Genomic DNA, 19915 nt, shown 5'->3' with positions numbered 1-19915 from the left:
CAGGTCATGCTACCAATAAGTGACAGAACTGGGAATGTGAACCAGGTTTTCTAAACACGACTGAATTTTTCCATAAATCCCATTATATCCCAGCTGTGTTCGAAACTCTGAATTAGGAATATCCCCAACTCCCCAAATATCCTATACACACACAGATACTATGTATATATGTATGTATGTGTGTACGTATATATACATACAGACAGACATAAATAGATACATGTATATGTAAATACAGTTTTTTTTAGACACAGTAACAATGTAACATAAACCTGTGCCAGAAGCGGTCTTGGGGATGGGGTTGGGGGTGTAGATGTAGGGGGCTGCCCATGGCCACTGACACACTGAAGTTTCCCTTTCAGAAAGACATAGCCCCACCTGCTGGGAGATCGTGGGGCGCAGTGAAGGGATGAGTCTGACTGCCTTGGCTGTCAGCCTCGGGGTTCACTCGCTCTGGAGAGGTACGTCACACGTAGGCACGTGCTCAAATATTTGTTCACGCACCCCCTAAGTGGCAGTTTTGGTGCCACGCGCACCCCGAGATCAGCTTTGCCAGTCCGGTCCTTCGGGTTTGTGCGTATGCATCAAGGACCGAGATGAGAACAGCCCCACTATTCCAGCGTGCCTGCAGGGCGCGTTCTGGTCCGCGTGGCGCTAGACAGTATGCATGTTGGGTTGGGGATGGGCACACAAGACACACGAGGTGTGTGAGAGCTTCTGCTTGAGGTGTGCTGGGTATGTTTGCGAGGACAGTCAATCGATAAGCACCTGGTATAAGCCAGACACCACGCCAGGCACCACGCCGGGCTCTGGGGATACAGACGTGAAACAAAAATACTAGATTTAAATTTTAAAATTTGCAAAGCGCTTGACTCTTTATCTCGCTTGGTCCAGGAAGTGATGTATATTCTGTCGCGTGTTTGGGTCCACGTAAGGTGGGCGCCACGTGCAGGAGCCAGGAGGACAGAACCCCGGGAAGCCTGCTCGGACTTCGCGGACCACGCCGCGGCTTAGCGCCCTACCCTGCTTGCCTCGGTCTTGCTCAGAAACTACAATTCCCAGGAGGCGTAGGGCCGATCGGACGGGGGTAGGGGAGCGTCGGAATGTGGCTTTGACAAATCACCGGGAGGCCGGAGACTGGAAAGGGAATGATTGGCTGAAGAGGTCCTATTGCGAGAGCGGAAAGAAGGCTTAAAGGAAAGGGCGGCAGCCGAGCCAATCCTCGAGCTCAGAGCCTGTCGCAGAGGCGGGAAAAGAGGGTCGCGGATGTGTCTGGAATGAAGTTGGGCCAATCTTTATTCTCCCAGCCCGAGGAGGCAAGGCAAAGCTGAGGGGGTGGGGAGCGTTGCCCAACGGGAGCAGGCTGTGGCCAATGGGGAGCAGAAGAGGTGGGGAGGGGCGGGCCCGGCGCTGACTAGCGGCTCCCTCGGCCTGTAGATTTGGCTGGGCCGGGGCTGGCGCGATGGCCGCGCTGGTGAGCTGGGGTCGTGGAGCCGGGGCGGGGGGGCCGAGTTGAAGGGGCGAGCTGGCGGCCGCCGAGGCCGGAGGCCCGGCCAGACCGCGTCCCGTGTGTCCGCAGGATGCTGCCGTGGTGGATCTGATCAGCGACAGCGGCAGCGACGGGGAGGCCGGCGCGGACGGTGCCAGGGGCGGGCAGGGGCCGGCCTATGCCAGGGGTGGAGGACGTGGCGGAGGCCGCTGCCGCGTCCTCGGCAGCGACAGCGACAGCGACAGCGAGGAGGAAGGGGCCGGGGCGGCGGAGCGGCTGCGGCCCCCCGCCCCGCGCCGGCGGCGCCTCCTGCTGGGGGCAGGGGAGGCCCCCGTGGTCCCCGTATATTCGGGCAAGGTGGGGGCCTGAGGGAGCCCAGGGGGCTGGGGGGGCCAGGTACCCTCGTGCTCAGGAAGGTATGGAAGGGAAGCCCCCTCCCCCCAGCTGGAGCGAGCAGGGAGGGGAGGACGGAGCGGGAGCGGAGGGAGGGGGGGGAGGACGGGAACGGATGGCATGGGGCCGTGGGGATGCCGTGGGCGATGGCTGGGTGCCCAGTCTAGGTGACCGACCCCGACCCCTGCCCCTGCCGGTCTGTAGGTGAAGAGCAGCCTCCGCTTGTTCCCCAAGGATCTTAGGCAGCCACTGTTCACCGGAAGCCCTATCGGGGAAGGTGAGATGGGGGGTCTGGGGAGGTGGAGGCCAGCTGGGCAGGAGGGCCAGGCGGGCCAGCTGCAGCTCGAGCCAGGGTCGCCGGGGCCCCCGGCCCTGGGAAGCCTTCTAACACCTTCTCTGATAATTGTCATGTGTCTGTCCCGCGTATTTATCACCATAGACTGTAAGCTCCTAGAGGGCAGGCGCTGCCTTTTTGCCTCTTTTTGTATCTTCGGTGCTTATCACAGTGCCAAGCACGTAGTAGGTTCTTAATAAATGTGTATTGACTAACTGATGGTAGACAGGATGTTCTCTTTTTTAGTTTATGATTTTTATTTTCCAACTAATCAGTAAATTTAAAAAAAATTTAACCTGCCCCTTCTATTACCTCCCCTTCCTCTTGAGCAAATTGAAGCAAACAAACCAAGAAATCCCTAGGGAATCACTCTAGTCTGGCAAAACAAATTCCCTCGATAGACACGTCCACAAATGTATGTCTCTTGATTTAGAAAGTTCTGTATCAGGGTTTATAAAGGTCTTCCCAGCTTCCTCTAAAATTACCCTTTGCATTGTTTCTCATACTGCATTGGTATTTACATCTCATATGCCACAAATTATGTAGCCATTGCGTAATGAGACACCTCAGTTTCTAATTTTGAACTGCCAAGAAAAATGCTTATAGAAATTTTTGTAAATATAGATCCTTTTCTCTGAAGCCTATGAATGGCATACCTGAGTCAAAGGGTATGTACAGTTTGATAATTTTTTGGGCTTAATTCTAAATTGCTTTCCAGAATGGCTGGACTAATTCCCAGCTTCAACAAACTGTACTCACTAGTGTACCTTGGAGGGGGCATTTTCTCTGGAATTTATTGTTTTAGCAGACAAAGTTCTCCCTGAATAGGGTGAGAGGTAAGGACAGGAGAGAAAGAAGTGATGCCTAAGTATTTTCTTTTAAGGGGGAGAGGTGGATCTTAATCAGTAGATAATTGTCTATGTAGTTATATCTTTCTAAACACATACAAAAATATAAAATGAAATTGACTATTTAGCAAATATACCTGAGTTCACACATTCAAGTGTGTCTTTTTATATTTGGAAGACCGTATGCGTATTCCAATGATAGATTAATTAATCAAGTATGAAAGACTAAAGTTAATTAGTTCCCTCAAGAATTTTGGATTCTACAGGAAGAGACAATATGTACATATATAGATATGCATAAAGTAGATATTTAGTAATTCTGTTGGGGGGGAAGGCATTAATAATTGGAGAGAATCTGGCATGTTAATATAGAAGTTGGCACATGAGCTGAGTTTTAAAAGGAGTTAGAGATTTTAAGAGACAGAAATAAGGAAGGAGTGAATTTTCTGTGGTGAAGGTCTGGAATCTGGAGATGGAATGTCTTAAGGAACACTAAATAGGCTAGTAGGGAAGATATGAAAGTTAGTAATGTGTAATGAGGCTGGCTAAGTGCATGAGCCAGTTACAAAGAGCATTAAATACCAAGCACAGGAATTTATATTTGATCTTAGAAGTGACAGGAAACCACTGGAGTTTATTGAGTTAGAGGAGTGATATGGCCACTTAGGAAAATTACTCTGGTGACTGTGAGGAGAGACTCGAAGCAGGGAGACCAAATAGGAGGTAATTGCAATTGTCTAGGTTAAGAGATAATGAGGGTCTGAATTATTGTGGGATCTGTGTAAGTGGACAGAAGGGAACACATGCAAGAGATCTGTAGACGGAAACAACTAGATTAGGCAACTGATTGAAATAAATACTTGTTATGTATGCTTATTAGCCCTGGACACAGGCATAAGGATAGGGAGTGGACCTGTGACTTCTAGTGTAGGAAACTCCCAGATGAGGAAACTCCTCCCAATACGGATCACTTCTACTACAATTTATAGTTTTAGGGAGTGACCTAGAGCACTAAGAGTTAAATGACTCTGGCAGAGCATCAGAGAGGTGGACCTTGAACCCAGATTTTTCTGGCTTTATCCACTAATCCGTGCTGGAGATACAAAAAAACAAGACATCACCTCTCTTAAGAAGCTTACCTTCTAATAGAAGGAGACTCACCTAGGGGACTGGTAGCTAGGAAAGGATGGGAAGTCATCGGGATAGTGAGTATGCCATTTCATTGGTAGTGCTGATTTGATTACTGGCCAGGAAATGGCTAGGGTAAAAATGAAAAACAATCGTTTCAATAAGCATAAAGTGCCTACTACTTGCCAGGTCCTCAGGATAGAAAAAGAAATAAAAAAACCTCTCAAGGAGTTTATAATCTAATGGTTCAATCTAAGAATGCATGACCCCAGGGAGTTTAGAGTAGCTCCTCCCAGCTCTGGAGCTCTGGTTTGGAGAGTGGTCAGAAAATAGCCAAGGTGAAAATTGAGGACAATGGTCACAAAGATTGTGAGTGTAGAGTGATTTCTTGATGTTACTTACTCTTCAGAATTTGCTTTCAGAGTCGGGTACCAACTTTCGAATATTACTAATGGTTGTAGATCTTCACCTTTTAAGGGATTCTGGACTCACTTGAAATGTCCCTTTGTGATGAATTGTCTAATATAGATGCACTATTGGGTGAACTCTGGTTCATTAATACAACCAACATTAGTCAGGGAATTAGGCATTTTTCGTCTCTTGTTTTCTAGTTGGAGGTAGTGAAAGAAGCAAGCATTGATTTTATATTTTACATCTGATTTCATTCTGTGATTAATCCTAGTCTGTAACTTTAGTCTGTATTTCATATAGCAGTCTAATTTCTTTGTTTTGAGTATAGAAGCTCATGAGTTTGAAAGTTCATCCTCCCTCTCTGAAGTTAGATGCAAAGGGTTAAGCTTTCCCACAATCACTGTTAATTAAGGAAAAACTCTGAGCTATGTTTAGAAATTCAATATTCGTGAAACATTCTAATTTTAAGGGAATTGTTCTCTTAACACCACTTGGAAAGCATCACTTTGTATCAAGAAAACTTGTTATCCGTCATAGCTTCAGTTCCTGAGAACCCCAAGGACATTTGTATGTTGTCTTTGAGAGCATGCAAACTGACCTGGCCCCACCTTAGCCTCATCCTTGTCCAATTAAAAGTGGTCTTATCTCATTCTCAGGTGCCTGTGAATTTGCTGCTCCCAGTCCATTACTAATGGACTAGGGATACATCTGGATTCCATAAATTCATAAAGCATCCTTTCAAGACAGAAGGGGGGTCCTGATCCCCTCTGTATGTGTATGCCCTCTTTCCTTAATATAACCAATCATAATCTCTCACCCCCAGGATATTGCCAACTCCATGGCTAATGGTATGATTTTCTCGCCTACTCCGTTCTTTGTTCTGTTTATAAAAAGTTGCATCACCAATTCTTTGTCTTTAGTTAGAAACCAATGCAAGCCATTGAGCCTATTAAGTTTGGCACCCTATTTATAAACTGTTATGTTGCTTGAAGAGAACATGCCCCAGTGTATCTTTTATTGAACTTTACTTGAGACAGTAGTTAAGCCAAACTCTTTTAAGTAGTCATGAATTCCATTTAGGAGGCTCGTTGGTGTTCTGGGATTCCTCTTCTTGTCTTCATGTTCATGTTCCTTAGAGTACCTGTTGTCTGAGGTTCTTTTAGATCTTTCTTGCTATTTGGCTTCTTTCAAAAACTTGTCCAGATTAAAGAGATGTTCCTCAAATTGAGCTAATCCTTCTCAGCTTTGATATCTGCAGTCTGAGCCAGAAAACTCCTTATTGGGTATAATTCTTTAGGTCTTTATTCAGGGCCTACTATGCATACCTTTGTCCAGATTTTTCTAAGTGAAGATATTTTGGGCCATGTGTCTTTGCCCACTTCTTCATGCTTGATCATAAATGTTATGAATTATATCCTCTCCACCAGCAGAATTACTTGCTCATACCCTTAGTCTGATTGAAAAGCCTCTGAAGTCCAAAAGCAGTGAGTTCACTGATACCTCAATCTCACGTCTCTGTAGTTTTGGTCTCTTATTTGAAGCTGCCTTGGAAACACTGCTGTCATCTCTATCTTGTCTCATTTCACCTTATTCCTGAGTCTCCTCACCCTCAGTTCTTCTCTGCATAACTTTCTGAGTGATTTCTTGAAACTTTGTTTCTCCTTTTCCTTTTATAGCATTTTTTTCTCCACATGCCCTTGCATCTCCACTACTTTATGAGCCTTTCTGTTAGCAGTGTAGAGAGCTTCAGCAACTTTGACAAGTGTTCCATTAATATGAACTGTCTGCAGTCCTTTCCTCATCAGCAGCCAGACATTTGTTTGATGGAATGTTGTAACCCTTTGCATTTTCTTGTTTGAAATACAGGGAGAAATTTTCCGCTTCTGTTTCTTTACAGCCATCTTTTGTCTAGGAGAATGTATGACAGCTGCAGGAGGAGGAGATCAGTTAGGAATTTTCTTATTTGAATCTTGGAGGTTCTGTTGGATCTTTTTTGCAATTCCACCATCTGTATAACTCTTTGCTTAGCACCAAAGTTGAAAGCCCCTTCTTGCTGAGACAGTGTGTATGTCCCTCATGTACTGAGCTAGTTTATCTGCGGCTTGAAGATCTCTTCAGGGCTACTCATTTCTTTTGTTATCTCTTTAATGGTTTCTTCATCATGTCTTTGCTGATCTGGGTCATTTGCATTCGCAACTTCTTTGGGAACCAGGTTGTTACACTTGCTATAAATGTCTTTTAATTGTTTGTTGAGAAGTTGCATCATAACTTTCCTCTCTTCACCCACCTGAGTGGGCAGGGCATTGGTTTTTTTTTCTTTCCATATCCAATGGGTATTGGGCCCTATGTATTTCTGAAAGGCACCTCCATATCCAAAGTCCTCTAACAATCTAGGTATCCACCCTTTCTGAAATCTGTATAGGGAAGGTTGTCTTCATGATGAAACCAGTACAGCCTGCCTTTACACAGCCTCAAGCTGGTTCTGAGAAGGCTGAATCACACCATATATTGGACTATCCTATTAATTTATATTGTTTTCTGATTCTACTTCATTCTGCATGAGTTCTTCCCAAGCTGCTCAGAATTCATCTTCATTGTTTTTTATGATATAGTAATACTACCTTGCATTCGTGTACTACATGAGTATCTCTTTAATTTCCACTTCTTTGCTGCCACAAAGAGTGCTGTTATTAGTATTTTGATATACATGAGATCTGTCTGTGTGACTTCTTTGGGCTTATGCTGAACTCTGGGTTAAAGGGTGGGGACATTTTAGTCATTTTAAAAATACAATTTTAGTCATTTAAAAAATATAATTCCAAATTGCTTTCTAGAAGTTAGACCAATTCATAGCTCCACTAGTAGTCCAGCTCCCTAATTTTTCAGCTTTATTTTAAAATTGTAGAATCTGCACCTGAACCCTTGAAGACAAATCAGGTGATACAACTCCTACACACAAGTCTTAGGCTGTAAAGTGGTGTTCATTGTAATCATATTCCACCTGAATAAGATATATTTGAGGGAGAAGAGAAGTAGGAGTAGAGGGGAGAGGAATGAGCACATCTTATCATATGTCATAGGAAGTCCAGGTTGGCTGAGAGTGGGAGAAGAATGCAGACAGACCGAGTCGGAGCATCCTTTGTAGTTGAGAGAAGTGGTTAAAAACCAAGATGTTGAGTTGGGATGGCTGTCAAGAGGAGCCTTCAGTTGCTGGAAGCAGCAGGGGATCTCATTGCTTTGGGCCTTCTGGAAGCCTTCATTTGCCTCTCCAGGTTTTATTAATGTGCTGCCCCCTCTTACTTTTTTTCCCTTTATGGTTATTTTTCCTTTTCTCCTAGCTCTAGATCTGGATTCTGATAGATCCCTTTCTGAGACCATCCTTTTGCCAGTTGCTTCTTCAGAAAAGAATCAAAAGGCTAATGATGAGGAGAACCATTTTTTGTGAGTATGTAGAATACTGCAGGGAGCAGGCAGGTATTTGGTGTTGGCAGCCAGTGCTTGGCAGGTAGCCTGGGACCCAGGGAGGGTTGGAAGGGTAGAAGGCTACAGTGGGATATCTGCATTTGGGAAAATTTTCATGGCCAGACCTGGGCACCAGAATCCAAAGGGAACTGGGACCTCTGTTTCTCCTTATTATTGACTGCTCTGAGGTCTACTACCCATTTTCTTTTGTATAATTTCTCTTCAGGGTCCGGGACAGTTCCTCTTCTCCTTCTCCTCCTCCCAGGCGCCGTGGGCCATCCCGGAAACCATCAAGAGCCCTTGGAAAGATAAGGTGAAGCTTATCTCTCCACTGGTACTAGGGGTTGGATGGAAGCTGTTTTGGAGGACTTATTAGGATTCACTGAATTGAGAGTAGCTGGTGCTTAATGAGTGTGTGGGTGAGTCCCTGATTCCTTTTTCTAACCCTACAGGGAAGTGAATAAGCGCTTGAAGGGTCTCCGATCTTACCTGAGCCCCCTGTCACCCAAAGACCGAGTTTCTGAGAATTCCGAGGATGAAGTGATCTTGGTGGAGGAGACCAATGTTAGTGAGAGTCCCCGACTCTTAACTCTTAAAGTGAGGTGCCGGACTGACCTTGTCAGATTGCGTCTTAGTACGGTGAGAACTTGGGAACAATTCTAACTAGTTTATTTGGGGAAATATGGGGCCAAGTAGGTGGCCTGATTTCCTTGGTTGTCAGGTCAGGGGACAGGAAGGTTGGTCAGGTAGATATGAATTCTGGATGGATTGTGCTGAGGTTGGGCATGAAAGCATTTCCTATACTTTGTTCTTTTTTTTTTCCAGGCTGAGCCCTTGCAGGTGGTTGTAGATCACATGGCATCTCACGTAGGAGTGTCCCCTGCCCGGATTCTTCTGCTGTTCCGAGAAGTAGAACTTTCGCCTAGTGCCACCCTCTGCTCTCTTAAGATTGGAGTGGCTGACATCATCGGTGAGTGGAGGTGACTGTAGGGCTGAATCACGGGGAGGCAGGAAAGCCTGTGGATGGAGCCCAAGCTAAGTCCCTCTACTTTCTTCCTTCTTCCTTCTTCCTTACAAGATTGTGTGGTCCTGTCCTGTACTCCTGAACCTTCAAAAGAGTCAGAATTGGGTGAGGAACTTCGGCTCAGAGTTCAGGGGCAAGAGAAACATCAGCTTCTGGAAGTCACTGTGCCTCGGGTAAGTGGGGAGTGGAGGCCTGGGGATGGAAATCTTCCTTCCAAGCCACTCACCATCCTTCTTGAGATCTACTAGTCTGAGCCTGAATCCTTCTGATGAAGGCACCCAGAGGCTATCCTCTGGGTCCTCTTTACTTTGTCCTTTTTAACTTCAGTTTTGTCTTAAAAAGAGAAAAAGAAGAGTTTCTTCAGTTACTAATCTTGCCTTCCTCTCTTCTGCCTTCAGTGCCCTCTAACTTTACCTAATCATAGAAGGTTGAAACTGGAAGAAAGCTTAGAGGTTAGCTAATTTAACCCTCTTGTTTTCAAAAATCTGTGTGTGTTGGGTTCTTCATTCTGATCTTTTGGTCTATTTTTTTTTCCTCCGGTTCCAGTTTTGTAAGTTACTGCTTTACAGTTGGAGATCTGGTAGTACTAATTTCTTGTCATCACTTTTCTTTATCATAATTCTGGATATTCTTAATCTGTTGGTTTTACCATATAAATTTTGTTCTGATAATCTATGAAAAAACCTAGAGGTATTTTGTTTAGTATTATATTAAATCTCTCTGCTAATTTGGGAACTTGTGCTATATTTGCTTCACCTAACCATTTTCCCTAAAAATTACTTTGGGGGTTGTCTTTGTATTGTCTCTTGTATACTGAGATAAATTAATGCACAGATATTTGATATGTTTTTTATTCAATAACATTTCTATTAAAATAAATTTTATTCTGGGTTATAGTTAATGCCCTTCATTACAGAAGAGGAAACTGAGGCCGAGAGGGAAAGTATCTTGTCCAAGATGTCTTTCATATGTTAATGACATTTATTGTTATTCCATTCCCACCAAAAATTCTGTATCATGTCTCTACCCAAATCCCCACAAGTCCTTTCTTTCTGGCTGATGATACTTTCTTCCTTTAGGGTGCTCCTCTTAGGACGCTGATGTCTCACTATGCAGAGGCCATGGGACTCAAAGGACACAAGCTCTCTTTCTTTTTTGATGGTGAGAAGCTTTCGGGCCAAGGGACCCCAGAAGAGTTAGGCATGGAACAAGAAGACCTCATTGAAGTTAGGGGTTAAAGTGCATCATTCTGCCTTCTACCTCCTCCTCTGTCTTCAGACAGTGAGACGTGAAGCTGGGGCTCTTCAGAAATGGAAGGAGTATATCTGCATTTCTAGCCTTCCTTTTCCATCTTCTCTCCAGTCTTCCAGATGCTCTAAAGCTAGATCTGAGGAAGACCTTCCTTTTCCCTCCTCACTTACCACTTACCCTTCTTTCATGGGTGTCCTGGGTGTGGAGCTGCTGCTGGTAGCATTTGTTCTTAGCACTTTCCATGAGTTTGTCCTAGTCCCCTTCTGCTAGCTGAAGGATTTGTTGAGTCCCAGTGACCCTGTATATATGTAAATGTGTCCTTTGACCTCTATCTCCTTGCACTGATTCTTTTGGATTTTGGGGTATGATGATATATTGCAGACCTCGTTTCCAAATATCTTTTTATTAAACCAGTCATTTTTGTAACTGGAGTTAAAATAAAATGTAGTTTGGATTCTGGGTTTGAACTTGAATTCCTCCAAGTTTTTTGCCTCGTTGGTGGGATGGGGGACAAGGAGAGTCAAAGCCTGATCACTTGGTTAGGTCTTGGGTTTAGTGATATTTAGGGGTAGGTGAGAATTGGATTAAAATTCCAGCAGGTTCATTACTCCAGGTGGAGTTGAGTCGGCTTGCTGAATACAGTCTTTTGGGAGGATCATTCTGTTGGTTACCACACCTCCCATCCCCACCCTGTGACTCCCCCGCGCACCCCACCTTTCTTTTCAGTATTGTGGAGCGGACGTTGGTGATGATGAGGGGAGAGGAATGGAAAGATTAAATAAGACATGGTTCATGCCCTCATAAAGCTCAGAATTTAGTAGGGAGTGGCATTCACTTTCATCAGCATTTCAACAATCATGATTTTCATGGTTTGGGTCCCACTTCCACCATGGACAATGACTGAAAACCTCACCCAGCTGCAGCCAGCCTCGGGATGACCGTCGGTCTTTGGTCCCCCGCAGGGGCTGGGCCCTTACCGAAAGCCTGCCCAGCTCTGTAGGACCCGCCGGAGCTTGGCCGCCGCCACAGAAGCAGAAGGAAGCCTGTTGGTGCCGGGGCGTCAGGGGGGTCTTGCCGTGTCACATCCGCACAAGTAACCAGCGCGCACACTGTCTGTAGCAAGTGCACAAGTCGTACGGCAAGTGCCTGGCAGGCGGCGATCACTGCCCAGGACGATCTCGATAACCGCGGGGCTTTCAAAGGCGGGTAACCTTGCCGCAGGTCGGGGTGAAAGGGGCGAGCCCTGGGGGCCAGGGTTCCCATCTTTCCCCAACTCCTCCCTACGCGGTGTCCCGCTGCGGCCGCGGGGGGGCGCCCGGGAACCCCATTTCTGCCCGCGGTCCGGCGCCTCGGGCTATGGGATGGGACCCATCACCTCACGGCCTGGGCAGCCGGGGCCGTTCGCTAGAGGGGGGCTCGGGGCGGCCGCGCCAGCAGGGTGCTTAGGTCGGGGGCTGGCGGGGACGGGAGGCCGCCGAGGCAGCGCCTCCGGGGCCCAGGGATTCGTGCGGCGTCAGGCGCGTATCAGGCGCCGGCCCGGGTCCGAGGGGAGCCACGACACCCCAACTCCCTGCTTCTCGGGGCGCGGGGCCGCGCCCGGCTCTGGCGGGCCGTGGAGGCCTCGGGAGGGGCTGCGGGGAAGGTTGGAAACCAGTCCTCTTACTGCCATAGTAACGCGTAGCCTGCCCGGTCACGTGCTCGGATCCTGGGCCTATCACGTGACGCCTCGGTCAGGGTCGCCGGCTCACGCATGCGCCCGGGTCACATGACCTCCTTGTAGCCATCATGGCGGTGGCCGCGAGGCCGTTCGGTGCCTGAGCGCTCCGGGTAGCAGCTGGAGGAGCGGGTGGCGGCAGGAGGGCCGGTGAGCGCCGGGACCTGTGCAGCACCCGGGGTAAGAGGAGCTCCCCGGACCCAAGGGGGGCGGTTCGGAGCGCGGCTGGGCTGGGGCTGGGCCGCGTCCCGGACCGCATCCCCCGCCCCTTCTCCCGGTAAACCTGGCCTGCCTGGGGTTCTCCTTGCTGCGCGGACCCCTCTTTCTGGGCTCTGGAAGGCAGGGCCTGCCCCCTCGGTGTTCAGACCTCGGTGCACTAGCCTGCCCCCCGGCCCCGGCCCCGCGGGGGGCCTGAGCCCGCCTCCTCCGCTTCCCTGGGGGGGGGTCGCCGTGACCACGTGCCTCTGTTTTGTGTCCGCCTTCCGCGTTCGGTGGGAGGGGCTGGAGGCCGGCCAGACCGCCTCCGATGGCTGGAGCGTTTGAGTGCCCAGTGTTGTCCCTTGTAAGACAGACGCAGCGCCGTCACCTCTTAGATTGCGAGGGTAACGCCCTCCCGAGTGTTGGCGGACGTCTTCTCTGGGTCTTTGTGCCGCCTGTTGGGGTGACACACGTCCCTTTCCCAGCGAAGGCCCGTCGGGAGCTGTGAGCTGAGGCTCCCCGGCCGGCGTCCCTCGATTCGCCCCCCTTGTCACGCAGGCGGGGCCGCGGTGTTTCCGGGGCCTCCGCGGCCTTCCTGGTGAAAACCGGGGCGAGAAGGGGCTCGGCTTCCCTCCCACGGCTCTCTCTCCATCCTCCTTTGCATCGTCGTAGTGAACGTGTCCTCCTCTTCCCTGCAGGATCACTTGGCCGGACAAGTAGCCACAGAGAGAGCTGGCTGAGGGGCAGCGATGTCTGGGCTGCTGGGTCAGCCGGACACAACCCCATTTCTCAGCCAAGCAGATGACACAGAAGAAGGCCTGGGGGGCCCAGCCCCTGGGGCTGCAAGTTTGGGGGCATCACAGCCCCAGGACAGAGAAGACCCAGACGGGGAAGGGCTACAGCTGATAACAGGCATCTCCCCCGGCCATGCAACTTTGATTGTGGGTGTGCTTTGCTACATCAACCTTCTTAACTACATGGACCGCTTCACTGTGGCAGGTAATTTATTTGGAAGGACTTTTGTAACACAGGATTCTTGAAGGTGGTGGTTGTCGATGTTGTCATTTTTTCAGTCATGTCGGACTCTTCATAATCCCATTTTGGGGTTTCCTTGGCAAAGATACTGGAGTGCTTTGCCATTTCATCTTCCAGCTTATTTCACAGAAGCCAAACGGAGGCAAACAGGGTTTAAATGACTTAACCCAAGATCACACAGCTAGCAAGTGTCCTAAGGCCAGATTTGAACTCAGGAACTCTTCCTGACTTCAAGCCCAGCAGTCTATCCACTGAGCCACCTAGCTGCCCATCCTTGGAGGTGGAGACTTTTATTTTTGGTTTTGTGTCCTGAACACTTTGCACATGATGGTGCTTAGTAAACATTGAATTGAATTTTAAAGCAACCAAGAAAAGACCAAGGGCTCTTGGAGGTGATGCCATTACTGGTTAGAAGAGGGAGAAAAGCTTGATTTAAAGGATATTTTCCTTCCTTCACTACTTTCCTTTCCACTGAACTGTTTTTCAGGTGTTCTTCCAGACATTGAGCAGTTCTTTGAAATTGGTGACAGCAGCTCTGGCCTCATTCAGACTGGTGAGTGGGGATTATCCCTAGGATAAGCTGCTTTCAGTATGAGGAGGAATGTCCTAAATCTGAGAAATTTTTCTCCCCCTGTAACTCTTCAGTGATATGGGGTCTTTGGGTGGGGAGACAGGGCATTCTGATGGGAGGGTTTAATCCTTCTTTCTTTTCTCCAGTGTTTATTTCCAGTTATATGGTCCTGGCCCCCGTATTTGGCTACCTGGGTGACAGATATAACAGGAAGTACCTCATGTGTGGTGGCATTGCCTTCTGGTCACTGGTGACTCTGGGTTCTTCATTCATCCCTAGAGAGGTGAACAAGTATCCCTTGGTTGTGGCCCCACTTTCAAAGTGCACATCCTGGTGATCCATGGTGGGACGGACCCACAACAAACTCATGTGTTACTTTGTCTTTGTTTACTCTGTTACCTGAGAACATCAGAGTTATGGGGACATTCATTTTCTCCCACACTTAACCTCTGTGTTTTTTTCATTTCTCTGCCCATCCCATAAATGTAGATGTTTCCCAAGGCTTTGTCCTTGATTCTCTTTTCTTCTCTGTGTTCTCTCCCTTAGAGAACTGAATTACTGATGTGGTTTCAACTATCATTTCTATGTAGATAACTTCCTAAGTCAGCATTTCAGGTAGATTTTGTTCATTTTATTTTGCCGCGAAGCTTGGAAAGCCAGGGAGGTCAGTAAAGGGTCTGTGAAACTCTCTGAGGTGGAGAACGTCCAATATTTGGTTTGTTTTTAATTCTTTTCCCAGAGATTTTGGCTTCTTCTCTTTACCCGGGGCTTGGTAGGGGTCGGGGAGGCCAGTTACTCTACCATCGCCCCCACCCTCATTGCTGACCTCTTCGTGGCTGATCAGCGCAGTCGGATGCTCAGCATCTTCTACTTTGCCATCCCTGTGGGCAGGTGAGGTTGCGGGGGTCAGGAAGTAGGAGGAACTAGGGCACTGTCTTCAGACCTGGAGAATAAGAGATAAAAAAATTAGTCTGGGTGGAGAGGCTTCATTTAGAAGAAGCTTCTGTGTGGCAGATCCTCCAATCTGTATTCCATAATCTTTTTTTCCAGTGGTCTGGGTTATATCGCAGGATCTAAAGTGAAGGATGTTGCTGATGATTGGCACTGGGCACTCAGGGTGAGTGTTCCATCAGGGATGGAGAGGGTGTACACATCATCTTTCCTGAGCCTCTTACTCACTGTTGACCCTTTTCCAAAGTTTTTCTCACCAGTGGGTATGTGTGTGTGTGTGTACATGCATGTGTGGTGTGTGCGTGCATGTGCAGTCTTGCATGTGCATGCGTGTGCACATGTGTGTACATATGTGGTCGCTGTGTATGTGGTGTGTGCGTGTGGTCTGTGTGCATGCACATGTGTGCATATGTGGTTTGTGCATGTACGGTCTGTGTGCGGGTGCACATGTGTGCATGGGTGATCTCTGTGTGTGTCCTGACGTCGGGGGGACTGTTGTCTCTCCTTAGGTCACGCCAGGCCTTGGGATGATTGCAGTGTTGCTGTTGTTTCTGGTGGTGAGGGAACCTCCACGCGGAGCTGTGGAACGCCATTCAGACACCCCTCCCTTGAACCCTACCTCCTGGTGGGCTGATCTGCGGGCTCTGACTCGGAAGTGAGTCCCAGGGACTTTTGTACAAGCCTTCACTCATACCCCTTTAGCCCTTTAAGGAGAATCTTACACACTTCCAGTAAAATGAAGTGAGAGTTCATCCTGTGTACGCTTTGGTTCTCCTCTGTGGGAAGCGTGAGCCATGAAACCTTAGTACCCATCTCCACCTAGTGGCTGGACAGCTAAATTACAGTCCAGGTATTGGAGGAGAAATGGACCACTTCATCTTCTGTCTCCTTGCCTAATAAGGGTAAATGCTGCTCATACCAAATGGTTGCCTGTCAACTTTTACCATCCTTTTGTTCTCTCTCACTCCCCTAAATTAACTTTTGCCCTTGCCCTAAGTGTTGTTGAGAGATAGGAGATGATTGTTTTGAACTCTCACCTTCTCTCTTCTGCTACAGTCCCAGTTTTGTGTTCTCTTCCTTGGGATTCACGGCTGTGGCCTTTGTCACGGGGTCCCTGGCACTGTGGGCACCAGCATTCCTACTCCGTGCTCGAGTAGTCTTAGGAGAGACCCCACCTTGCCTCCCTGGAGATTCCTGCTCCTCTTCAGACAGGTACTGGGAATGCTTCTCAGAGTGGGGAGGGGATATGGAAAGGGGCTCTGGGTTTATGTTTTTCCTCAGTGAGTCAACAACTTGGCAGAATAAATGGCCCTTCTTCCTTCCCCTCTAAAAACTCTTATTTTGTGGGCTGATATCTATATGGTAGCTAGGTAAAACGGGACAAGAAGGAGCAGATGTCAGATTCAGGGATCCAGGCTCACAGTGGCCAAAGAAGGGAGACATTAGCGACAAGCTGTTGCAGGGTTTTGAGCTTGGGGAGCCAGGTAGTCTCTGGGACCAGGAAGGTTCAAGAAACTCATTGAGAAATCCAGTTGGGGTTTTGAGAAAATCAGAGGTTTAGAAAGCAGGAGACTGTATGAGAGAGTGGAAGGAAACATGAATTTGGAACAGCTGAGTTCAGGTCTTTTCAAATGTTTTCCATGTGACCTTTGGCCAGTCACTTCTTTTAGCCTGAGTGTCCTCCTCCATAGAATGAGGATGAACTGCCCATTTCACAGGGTCAGCCTCGAAAGCCCTATGGAAATGACATTTACTAGTGAAAGATAAAAGTCCTGGAGCCAAAAACCAGGGTCCCCATGGGCTGGGTTCAGGGAGGAGCCACAGTTTCCAGAAGCTGGTACCAGCCAGGGCAGGAGCTCTTGCTCATACCTGGTGTCAGCAGCATCTCAGCTTTTAGGCCCAATTCTGCTAGAGAAGGACAATGAATTTTGGAAAACACAGACTTTTCACGCAAACATGGCAGACTTGGGCCCGTTGCTTCCCTCAGTCTTCTTTTTTTCTCCTTCCCAGTCTCATCTTTGGACTGATCACCTGTGTGACTGGGATTCTGGGTGTGGCCTCTGGTGTAGAGATCAGCCGCCGTCTTCGCCGCACCAACCCCAGGGCTGACCCTTTGGTTTGTGCAGCTGGATTGTTGGGATCTGCCCCTTTTCTGTTTCTGGCCCTGGCTTGTGCCCAGGACAGCATTGTAGTTACCTATGTGAGTGTCCTCAATTTTTCCCCATTTGCAGATGCTAACCAGCCCCCCACATACAGAGCACAGGCACAGCTCTCCCAGTAGCAGCCTTGAGCTTGAGTGGGCGGGCAGGTGGGTGAGAGTAGGTGGAGGTGGAAGGGTTGGGGGGGAAACAAAACTCGTGGTCCCCAGCTTCAATCCTACAGCTCCCCAACATGGCTCAAGAAAAAGTAGAGGGAAGGGCAGAAAGCTGCTGATCTTTCCAGGGTTACTCCCTGATGTCCATTTTCTCTCTTCAGGTTTTCATCTTCATTGGAGAGATTCTGCTGTCCATGAACTGGGCCATTGTAGCAGACATTTTGCTGGTGAGAGGGTGGGCCGTCTCTGACCTCGCACAGGTCCTAGTGATTAGCACCTTGGCTAGTGAGAGCTTGATAAGGCTTTTGTTCCCCTGGGTCAGTGGCTTTGTTTTGTCATAAGAAACTGATCCATGATTCCATCTTGCTCTCACTTGTGGACTATTGGTTGCTACCTGAGTGTGGGTGCCCCAGTGGAGGCCGTCTCCACTTTTGGGACAGAACTTGAAACTTCCAGGGGGTTAGGAATTTCACTTATCATATAAGGAAGGTAGCCGTTCTCTTCTGTCTCCCTCCATGTAGTTTGGGCTGAATAACTTAATTCAGAAAGTGTTGATAGAATTCGAAGCTTAGCCCTCTCTCTTCTGGCTTTCTCAGCTCCCTTTACTCCTTGGGGAATCTAACTTTGGGTCTCAATTCCCTACCTAGTATGTGGTTATTCCGACACGCCGGTCAACAGCAGAGGCCTTTCAGATTGTCCTGTCCCATCTGTTGGGGGATGCTGGAAGCCCCTACCTCATTGGGCTGGTGAGTGTGAATCTTCTTTTGGAAGGCTTTAGCCTTGGCTGGGTCATCCTGGCCCAGGGCAGGTTAGGAAGCAGTGAGAATGGGGTAGGGAAGGAGAGAGAGTCTTTGTCAGCCAGGAGAGTTTGTCTGATTTCAGCAACCACTGATGTATTTAGCACTGTCCTGAGAGAGGAAGAGCCATCATGGGGAAGGGAGATGATACTTGTTCTTAACTCGGGGAGGCAGATTTTTGTTGGGGAAAGAGAAAGCTTTCAGAAAGTGGAATGCGCTGCCTTGTAACAAGGTGGTGAACTCCTCATCCTTGGGCTTCTTCAAGTGAAGGCTAGATGACCACTTGTTAGGAAAGTTTGTGGGTAGAGTCGTGTGATCCAGGATGTTTCAGGTCTTCTCTGTGTAATCAATGAGATCCTTTCCAATTCTGATTCTCTGATTTGGAGGGAGAAGACAGTGTAGTCCTGGGTCTAGAGCTTTTGTAGGGAAACAAGGGGCATCAAACTAGAGAACAGTTCAAGGCAGCATTTGAACAGATATGGGATTGTGAGGTGCAAGCAAAGCTGATAATCTGACTGTCTCCTTCTCTGTTCCCCTTTGTCCTGCTTCCTCCGTCTCTGACTCCCTCCGTCCCCCTTTAGCACAAAGTCATCTTAGCCCCTTAGCCCTCCTCACCTACCCAGGATATGACCGCTGTCTGCTCTCTTTTGTCCCCTCTAGATATCTGACCGTCTCCGCCGTAACTGGCCCCCTTCCTTCCTCTCCCAGTTCCGGGCCCTGCAGTACTCCCTCATGCTTTGTGCCTTTGTCGGGGTTCTTGGGGGTGCAGCTTTCCTGGGCACTGCCATGTACATTGAAGGTGATCGAAAGAGAGCCCAGCTCCATGTGCAAGGTGAGCTTTCCCCACTGGCGGCCTTGTCCCAGGGCTCCTTGTCTATGTCCCCAGCTCTCCCTTCCCCAGATTCCGTCTATCATCCGCCTTCCTCTTTCTCCCCCTAACCTCCTCACCCCTCCTTGTCTTTCTGCCCATTTGTACCTTCCCAGTCCTCCCTTCCACTGGGGTGCCTGTGTCCCCTCCCTGTAGGCCTATCTCCATCTCTTGCCCTGTGCTTCTCTCTGAGATGTTCATCTTCCCCTGGTCTCATCACTTCTTCTCTCTCCCCAGGCCTCCTGAGGGACATGCCCTCTCCAGACGATCGGATTGTGGTCCCTCAGCGTGGTCGTTCTACCAAGGTCCCGGTGTCCAGTGTACTCATCTGATTGGGTGGACTATGGCCTGAGGCCACCTTGTGTCTGGTTCCCCTCAGGGGGATAAGTGGGTGGTGGGTGGTGGGCAAGACTCTGAGTTTAACCCCAGCACCCTGAACTGTTATGCCAGCTCTGTGGCTGGTGTGGTATCATGACCTCTGACCTGGAACCACAGGAATGGGGCAGTCACTGAGGTTTGTCCCTTTTTCTCTCCCTGTACACACGCACACATAGATGCATTATATGCACAGCAATAGGGTTCAGGGACAGATTTCCTGATCAGGGAGGGGGCAGGTGGTTGGAAGGCCACAGAGCAGGTGCTCTCAACTTTCTGCAGGTCCATTTGGGGAGGAAAGATCTTTTTTCTCTCTGCCTGTCACGCTATAGGTGGGTTCCAAGCTGCCTTCCTGGGGTCAGGGGCAAGGTGCCCCCACCATCCAGGCAGGAGGGTTTGGTGCTATTTTTATCTGAATAAACTTTGTAACCAGAGCCTAGCGTCAGCTTGTGTCCTTTTCCCTCCCAGCTCCAAGACTCGAGAGAAGGGGAGGAGCCCTGTGTGGTGGCACGCTGATTCTGACTTTGCTAAGGGTTCTGTGTATGTTAGCGTTAGAACGTGGGGTAGTCTGTTTTAGGAGCCCTTCCTGCCACAGGAGTCTAGAGTACGTGCTTTGAGGGCCCTCCCTGCTCTAGCCGTCTGGAATTCAGACGTCTGGTCCAGTGTGACACTGACTCACCCACTGTCTTTTCCTAATAGACACTTTAGAAGCTTGTCCTCTCGCTGTCCGACAGGCAGTCCAGCCACTGGGG

General features: G+C 48.7%; 2 protein-coding genes and 1 pseudogene across 2 annotated transcripts; 2 read left to right on the top strand and 1 right to left on the bottom strand.

Moving 5' to 3' along the window:
• The first annotated feature begins 1390 nt into the window (after nucleotides 1-1390).
• On the top strand, nucleotides 1391-10813 carry NFATC2IP (nuclear factor of activated T cells 2 interacting protein). Its single transcript, XM_072598266.1, has 9 exons — nucleotides 1391-1474; nucleotides 1580-1846; nucleotides 2087-2159; nucleotides 7942-8044; nucleotides 8292-8378; nucleotides 8518-8704; nucleotides 8891-9035; nucleotides 9144-9262; nucleotides 10169-10813. The coding sequence occupies exons 1-9, from the start codon at nucleotides 1463-1465 to the stop codon at nucleotides 10325-10327; spliced, it is 1152 nt and encodes a 383-aa protein (XP_072454367.1). The 5' UTR covers nucleotides 1391-1462; the 3' UTR covers nucleotides 10328-10813.
• On the bottom strand, nucleotides 5525-7156 carry LOC140528945 (SNW domain-containing protein 1 pseudogene; annotated as a pseudogene).
• Nucleotides 10814-12110: 1297 nt separating the features above from the next.
• SPNS1 (SPNS lysolipid transporter 1, lysophospholipid) lies at nucleotides 12111-19597 on the top strand. Its single transcript, XM_072598252.1, has 13 exons — nucleotides 12111-12234; nucleotides 12951-13251; nucleotides 13775-13840; nucleotides 14005-14141; nucleotides 14598-14749; nucleotides 14909-14975; nucleotides 15319-15464; nucleotides 15866-16021; nucleotides 16820-17009; nucleotides 17285-17350; nucleotides 17771-17869; nucleotides 18581-18752; nucleotides 19026-19597. Exons 2-13 carry the CDS (start codon nucleotides 13002-13004, stop codon nucleotides 19118-19120), a joined length of 1596 nt encoding a protein of 531 aa, XP_072454353.1. The 5' UTR covers nucleotides 12111-12234; nucleotides 12951-13001; the 3' UTR covers nucleotides 19121-19597.
• The last annotated feature ends 318 nt before the right edge of the window (nucleotides 19598-19915 follow it).

Source organism: Notamacropus eugenii, chromosome 1 (assembly GCF_028372415.1).
Source record: "Notamacropus eugenii isolate mMacEug1 chromosome 1, mMacEug1.pri_v2, whole genome shotgun sequence".
In the NCBI taxonomy this organism is placed as follows: Eukaryota; Metazoa; Chordata; class Mammalia; order Diprotodontia; family Macropodidae; genus Notamacropus; species Notamacropus eugenii.
This window is presented reverse-complemented; position numbering and strand designations above follow the sequence as displayed.

Excerpts from the sequence above, each read along its gene's own strand:
- NFATC2IP (XM_072598266.1), top strand. Across the intron at positions 8,705-8,890 it reads TCAGATTGCGTCTTAGTACG|GCTGAGCCCTTGCAGGTGGT; the intron begins GTGAGAACTTGG and ends TTTTTTTTCCAG. Across the intron at positions 9,263-10,168 it reads TGGAAGTCACTGTGCCTCGG|GGTGCTCCTCTTAGGACGCT; the intron begins GTAAGTGGGGAG and ends TTCTTCCTTTAG.
- SPNS1 (XM_072598252.1), top strand. The coding sequence starts at position 13,002 with ATGTCTGGGCTGCTGGGTCAGCCGGACACAACCCCATTTCTCAGCCAA. Across the intron at positions 15,465-15,865 it reads CTGCGGGCTCTGACTCGGAA|TCCCAGTTTTGTGTTCTCTT; the intron begins GTGAGTCCCAGG and ends CTTCTGCTACAG. Across the intron at positions 16,022-16,819 it reads TCCTGCTCCTCTTCAGACAG|TCTCATCTTTGGACTGATCA; the intron begins GTACTGGGAATG and ends TCTCCTTCCCAG.